The sequence below is a fragment of the Phacochoerus africanus genome, chromosome 8 (genome assembly GCF_016906955.1).
Source record: "Phacochoerus africanus isolate WHEZ1 chromosome 8, ROS_Pafr_v1, whole genome shotgun sequence".
Taxonomy (NCBI): Eukaryota; Metazoa; Chordata; class Mammalia; order Artiodactyla; family Suidae; genus Phacochoerus; species Phacochoerus africanus.
This window is the reverse complement of record NC_062551.1, coordinates 40,613,906-40,621,363: the sequence shown is the minus strand read 5'-3', so window position 1 is coordinate 40,621,363 and position 7,458 is coordinate 40,613,906. Positions and strand designations below refer to the sequence as shown.

The following is a 7,458-nucleotide window of genomic DNA, read 5'->3' as shown; positions in this document are numbered from 1 at the left end:
TTCATGGGAGCTCTGCCTGGGGCCTCCTGCATGGCAGCAGAAATCCTAAAATAACTGAAAAGTGGGTGACTTGGCAACCTCCAATTTATGCATTTTCCTTTTATTGTCTTGAGGATGCACAAGGGTCCGCAGGTATACGCTTTGATGGATGACAAAACTAGAGGCAATCAGGTTACATTCAATGGTAACTTTAGCCAAAGACTCCAAGGGTTCCAACTTGGAGATAGTACAGAGGGTCCCAAACTGGGGGCCGGGGGTGGGGGGCACGTTGCTTAGCCAACAATGACTTTGAATCGCCAAAGGAACTCTGAGGATGGAAGAGGAGAAAGGTCACAGGCACGGAGGTGATGAGAACTGCTCCTGTGGCCCATGCACGCAAGAGGGAGCATGACGCAAGCCCTCAGATCCCCGTACTGCCTTCCTCTCTGCCTCAGTATGACTGTGTGGGAGTGACGGGTGGGAGTGGGGGCCTCCCACGTGGGACTACATCCTCTTCAAAGACAGACATACACTCAAGAGGGACACCCTGGATGATCACACTGGAATCTGAAATTTTAATCATCACAAAAAAGACCATTCTCTCCAGCTCACCTGGGAACAAAAGAGGTTGGAAAAGAAAAAGAAAAAAAAAAGTCAAATAACCAGATATTTTTTTGGCACTATTATGAATCCAAAGATCTGGTTTTATTGACTCCCTTTTTTTTTTTTTTTTAAGGCCACGTCCACAGCCTATGGAGGTTCCCAGGTTCCCAGGCTAGGGGTCCAATCGGAGCTAGAGCCAATGCCCTACACCATAGTCACTGCAACATGGGATCTGAGCTGCCTCTGGGAGCTACACCACAGCTCATGGCCACACTGGATCCTTAACCCACTGCGCGAGGCCAAGGGTCAAACCTGCATCCTCATGGTTCCTAGTCAGATTTGTTTCCACTGAGCCACGATGGGAACTCCAACTCCCTTTTTTCTAAAAAAAAAAAAAAAAATTGACTAACTTCTAGAACTAGAAATTTCTCAATGCTCTTCTTATGGGTTAATAAAAATGGCCTCATGACAAAGCAAGTACTCACACCGCCCCCCCCCCATGCCCAAACTGAAACGCCATACATTGGCATGCTTGTGAGAAGGCCAGTATGGCGCCCACATCTTTGATCCTGCAGGAGTCAGCACTCCTGAGGGCTGACCGGGTCCTAGAGGGTCATCCAAAAAGTCAAGGCCACAAGGGGTCATGAAAGGCATAGAATTTGAGACCTCGGAGGGTAGTGAGGGAACTCCAAGTGCCCTCTCTTTCCACCAATGGGGAAACGGTACCCAAAGAAGAGCATGAACGGTCCAAGCTCCTTGAGCTTGAATGCTGGTAGATACTGCAAGTCTCTTGACCCCGAGGCCAATCCTCGATCCAGCCTCCATGATGCCTGGCCCTAACCTGACAATGTGTGCAGTTCTCAATATTTAAAGCCCGCAGCTCACTTCCCACAAGGTATCGTGTGTATCCACCCGATCCTGGGCTCGAAAGACTGGTGACATTCTGCAGTGCACCAGGGTATAAAAACCTTTGGCCCAAGGGGTTCCCACCTGCTCTGGGTGCTGTCAGTGACCCACCCATTCCCTTCTGGTTCCCAGGGATGCCAGTGGCCTCTTGTCTCCATCTGGCCATGAGAAGACTCCTTGGCCGTCGGGTGAGCAGATCCTCAGTGCATGAGAGCTGCAGAGCTGGTGGGTAAATACCCCAGCTTCTTTGGCCCTCGGGGGGTGGTTCTGGAATGAACTGTGCATAGAATCCTGGAGGACCTCCAGGGGGACTGAGCCCAGGCCCTGAGCAGTGGCAACTCTGTCCTTTATACCCTGTGTCAGCCCCCTGCCTCCAATGCCTCCTAAGATCACCTCCCACATAAACTACCTGCACCCAGGTCCTTATCTCAGGCTATGCTTTGGGGAGACCCCCAACTAGCTCAGTCATGGGCTCTTAGAAGATAGAGATTAAGAGACTCTCCTTGACAAGCAGGAGCCCAGCATCCTGAGAACCCCTCATTCCCCACCAGGACCTCTGCATCCCAGTAAGACACCCACCTCCATCCCTGTTCCAGGTGCCGGGGACACCTCGGGTGGCTCGTCCTTGCGTCTGCCCCCAGCACTCCTCCCAGATCATACAAAGCCCTTGAGTCAGAAAAGCCACTTGTCCATCACAGAAAAAAAGAGCAATAATTTGGTAAATTAATTGCAAATTTGCTTTCCCTGCTTGGTTGCCTTTCTCCTTTTATGTGGATAATTGAGAGCATATTATATTAATTCGACAACAGCAGAAGTTCAAAAAGGAAACTTAACCTTGGGAGAGGTGGGTTACCATCAGATGGGTGTGTCTGGACAACTCCTGAAAGAGCATGAAAGACACGTTCCTCCCAAAGCCAGCCAACGTCTGGCTGCACAAATGGAGAGTTTTGCTGATGAAATGGCTGTGCAGAGCCCCCCACCTTGAACCTCGAAAGATGCACGCTGTTTGCCCAAGAGTCAGAATTTGTTCATGCAGAAACCACATAGCCAGGGTGCGGCTGCAGATGTAGGAGTGTAATTTAATCATCATGACGTTTCTTTGAGAAAAAAATGACGATATAGGAGCAATAAGTGTCTCCCAAAGTTTAGATTCTTCCCTGCACCAGACTATCTGAATTTCATCAAAGCAAACACACGGGTAAATGAAGAAGTGGGTTTGGAGCTGGGTTTCACTGTAAGCCGCAGGCCACCTTCCCCCTCCCTCAGCCTATCCCATCTCAGGTCGCAGCTGCCTCCTCGGAACTCCACTCCCCTCTACAAAGGGGGCCTCTTTCTACCTCTTTCCATCCTTGCTTGGGAGGGTCTAGGCTGGAGGCCCAAGGGCGGAGCCATCAGGGGATCCCTGTGGACACCCCAAGTCTGAGTCCAAACAGGTGGGGCTCGTTATGATCCCATGTGGGGGAGAGGGGCTCCCGGAAATAGGACAGCTGGTGGCCCCCACACAGAGCCGTGAAATGAAGTCAGCTCCTGGCAGAGGCCTGGAGGCACCCAGCTCCCTCGCAGCCACAGGCAGGATGCTCCTAAGAACACTTGACTGGTGAGCAAGCAGCTCTTCCCCCAGAGGTGGAGGGAATGAGGAGGAGGTGGGTGGGAAGCAGTAGGGGGTCCTGAAATGAGCTGGGGGAGGAGGCTCATAAAAAACAGGAGAAGAGAATCCACCAAGGTCTCCTCTAAGCTTAAGAAGATCCCCCAGGGGAGCAACCCAGGAAATACCCCCTGCTTTGGAAGTGGAACTGCACCGAGATCCTGTTAGGGGCATCATCGGGCCCTCGTGGAGGAAGAGGAAACACAGGCGCCTGGATACGGGGCTCCAGGGAGCCTTCCTGCAGTCATGACCTGTTCCCTGCAGCAGTTCTGCCGCTGTCGCCGTGTGCACAGGACTCCCGGTCCCCCCTCTGCCGGACTGGCCAGGCCAGGGCTGAGGTGTCAGCAAGCAACCCCAGAGTGACTGTAAATGAAGAACCGGGCTGGGGGTGGTGTGTTCAACCCTGAGCCCCGCAGCAGAGCCCTCTGGTCCCCACTTCGTGCCCAGGGAGTGCAGAGGGCGCCCCTTGCCTACATAGAGTGGACGGCGGTGAGCCTCCCGAAGGGAGCTGCAAGTGTGGCTTCTTAAACCCGACGTGGCTTCAGCCCTGGTGGCGGGAACACCTGACACCCCCTTACAGAGGCTTGGGGTGCCTTGGGAAGTGACACAAGCCCTGGAGAGCCATCAGGAGGCGGGGACCCAGGAAAGGGCATAGACGAGGTCTCGTCTCAAGGGCAGTTCCCCAGACTCGGGTGGCCTTGGAAATAAGACGAAACTTCCCTGGAGTCCTTTCTGCGTGTTCAGGCTGTGCCTGCACACTGGTGGCGGAAGCTGGTCCGGGCTGAGTGGCCATGAGGACCGGGGACCTGATGGCTGGGGTAGCTTCACTTTACCTTGGCTGGGCACTGGGGGCTCCAGCAACGTTTTCCACCGGAACCCGAAGGGCATGTTCGCAGCTTCACGTGAACAGAATCACGTTCTCAGACTCAGAATCTCTCAGAGACAATCTGATCCTGAAGCACAGGGTCTCTGGGGCCGGGATCACGTCCACGGTTTTCATGGGAAAGACTGGAGGGAAGGTTCCTCGAAGTCCAGGGGAGGCACTTGTCCTGATGCTAAATCAGCCTTAGTCAAAGGGACACTTCTGGGCTTCCTTCCCCTGGTCCACAGGACTCTTTATTTGGAGGCTGGGGGCCAGGCTTGGGGCTTGGGATTCTGGCAAAGGATGGTCATATCTCCCCCCCAGCCCCAGGACCAGTTAAACAGGGAGCAGGGTGTTTATGGAATTTGGACGTTTATAAAACAGACCCAATCCAAGAAGCTTGGAAACACCACTGAAGCGGCAGGGGCCTGCCGTTCCTGAACCAAAAAAAAAAAAAAAAAAAAATTAAGTCACGCAAAAGAAAAGCAAAACCCTTCCTTCCTGCATACTTGCGACCATGATGGGGAGGGCGGGGGCGGGGGGGGGGGGCGGGCAGAAGCCTGTCACCACAGACAGGGGCACAACCAAAAAAATCCCCGGGGAGGTGGGGGAAAGGGGCAAAAACATGCCCCACTCCAGCCATTCCAAGTAAGTTTGCATTTAAAACTGCCCTTCACAGGATGGGAAGAAAGTGGTGAGGTTGGCTGCAGGCAGGCTGGTCCTGCATCCTCCGTCCAGGTGTGAGGGACTGAACGCCCACTGAGCCGTCGTGGGGTCTAGACACCCACCCGAGAATCACTCCTACGGAGAGAAGTACTCTCCCCCACCTGCCAGGGATCACCGGCATCCTAACTGGGGGGTGCCTTGGCATTTGCATGTTGGGGGATTGTAATGCACGGGGTGGGGGGGGATGGGAGGAAAGATGGGGGGGATGGGGGGGGAGCCCACCTAAAGAGAGGTGGAAAACGCAGCAGGCTGGCCAGCAGACAGCCCAGGGATTGGCGCGGCTAGTTTCCCTGAATGTCCTGTGGAGGCTTCCAACAGACAGAGGGGTGTCAGAGGGTGAGAGGGTGCTGCGGAGTAAATTAACATAATGACTCCAAACTGCACTAATGTTTCACAGCTTTTTTTTTATTAGCAATACCAAGATACGTTATTGAAGCATTTTTAGTATTGTTTTACATTCCATTCATAAAGGACCTAACTTGTAACTCAGCATACAGCACACTTAAAGATATAGTTTGACACGTATTCAGAAAGCTACAATGATTATAACTTACATGCCTTCATTACCAGGAATACCTTAAGAGAGCGTCTAATTACTTCAACAATACTCTATGCCAAAGCACACGATAACCCGGTTACACGTTTACACATTTCGCTGCAATCGCCGTGTTTAAGGAGAGGAGGGCAAGGTAACTGTTCACTGGAATTTGACTGTCATCTCTTCCCGGTTAATAAGACGACCCGACACAATATTAAACTAGCAATATCACTGCTTAAAGACTATGGAGAAAGGTAATTACTGCACTTTGCCGTATTCTTCTAAAGTGTTACAAAATACAGGACAATCAGACATAAGCAGTAATGCCACCAAAAGACCATTGTAGGGCCCACCTCCAGAAGCTGTGCTGAAGTGTGTGTGTGTTGTCTGTGTGTCTGTGTGTACGGGGCGGGGGTGGGGGGTGGGGGGGGCTTCAGGGGTTTCACGGGTAAAGGGACCTCAAATTCCACCAGCCTTTGTCATGCAGGATGCATGACTCTGAGCGAATTTTCTCTCCCATTCAAGTGACTAAGGCTTCCCCATCCTATGCTAATAGGGGAACATATGGGGCAATATTTTTAGCCTCCCTGGTTCTTTGCTATATACGCTGTAGGTTGGTGTGCCATGTGTATACACATACCTATGCCAATGGTAATTATTTATTCAACACACATATGTGTATACATTCTTCTCTTGACTTTACACGATTTACAAGCTGCAGATAGCCACCGAGGTGCACGAACAGACAAGGGCAAGTCCAGCTAGACCGACTAGAACAGGGGGTGTCACTTACCTGCAAGAAAATGTGCAGATTCATTAAACAATCCAGAAACCGTGTGGGCCAGAGGCATTTGACAGCAAGGGCAGGGCCACAGTCCCTGATTGTTTAATGGAATAAGGACAATAAAGCAATATTTATAAAAGTTGGTCCTTCCGTCTCTGGCTAAAGCAAGAATAGTCTCAGTGATTAGAGCAGGTTGGCAATTAGATGGAGAGGTGCTGTTGATCAGCGCTAAGTAATAGGAGATAATCACTACGTATTTGAAACCTGGGCTTGGCACAGAAGATCTGAAAAGGAAAAAAAGAAAGAACTTGATTCCATCCGCGGTTAAGACGGGGTCTGTATCTCGAAGGCTGTCAGTGCCAGCCATGACTTTGAGTCAGCAGCCTGAGAAGGTAGCTGCCAAAGCTTAAGCCCCGGGTACCGGCACCCAGCTCAACGCAGCAATGGGGTCACGCTGCTCCTATTGCACGTGGTGGTGGCTGGGCTTGCCTGGAGAGTTTGCATTTCCCGGGGGGGATGTGGCTGTCTGTTCTAACAGCACTCTCTCCTCTCAGCATTCTCTTCCTCCCTCCCAATTTGAAGGCATCATCAGGGAGGAAAAAAATATGGTTTATATGGAGATAGGTTTTGAACCAAAGAACTGCCTTGGTCTCTTTTCCCACCCCGGGCTTGATCCTGGCCAGGAGGTATCATGCGAGCCAAAGAGAAAAGGGACGCGGCAACCAAAATGAAAGCTACCAGACTTTGCTCCTGCTTCGGAGGCACTGTTGATTCAGCCAGTAGCTTCTGGAGCCAAAAATGTGCAGCAAAAGGAAAGGAACATAAACAAGGCTAAATGTCACCAGTGTTTGCCGACTTACAGACACCATCCATTTGTTTGTTCTGAAATGACGAGTGGACCATTTGGCAAATACAATGGTATTCACACAACAGTTCTGTCATCCTGCAGTGCAAACGACATCACGTCAGTGGCAGTCCCTATTTAATTTAAAGAGAGGGAAGGGGAGGAGGAGCAGAAAGACGAAAGAGTTGGAAGGGGCCTCTATCCAAAGAGGCTGCCTTTTCCTCGACACGGTGCACAGGGCCTGGTTAGGGACAAGGGCAGGCGAGAGCCTGCCCAGGGGTGCTGAGTTCTGTGGGAGACCCTGGGGGACAGCACCTGTGCTTTGCTCCCCCCAGAGTCAAAAGGAGGCTCTGCAGACTCGTGGGGAAGCAACCCAGCAGCAGCAGAGCGGGCAGGATGGGGTGGTGACTTGCATTCACTTAAAGGATCTGCCCTTGGACTTCAGGATGAGCCAAAGGGTCCTCCCTACTGATGTAACCTAACCTCAGGCCCTGGACACACGCTATGAGTGAGAGCAGGCTGGACCGTGGGCGTCAACAGCCAACCTGTAAATGCTAAAGTCGAGCGACAA

At 51.8% G+C, this 7,458-nt stretch overlaps 1 protein-coding gene across 1 annotated transcript in view; it reads right to left on the bottom strand.

The window, feature by feature from the left end:
* Positions 1–5,152: 5,152 nt before the first annotated feature.
* ZNF536 (zinc finger protein 536) overlaps positions 5,153–7,458 on the bottom strand; it is a 109,965-nt gene continuing 107,659 nt past the window's right edge. The window contains exon 4 of the mRNA XM_047792229.1: positions 5,153–6,327. Within this exon, the coding sequence (XP_047648185.1) occupies positions 6,293–6,327 (35 nt within the window). The 3' untranslated portion in view covers positions 5,153–6,292. The remainder of the gene's footprint in view (positions 6,328–7,458) is intronic.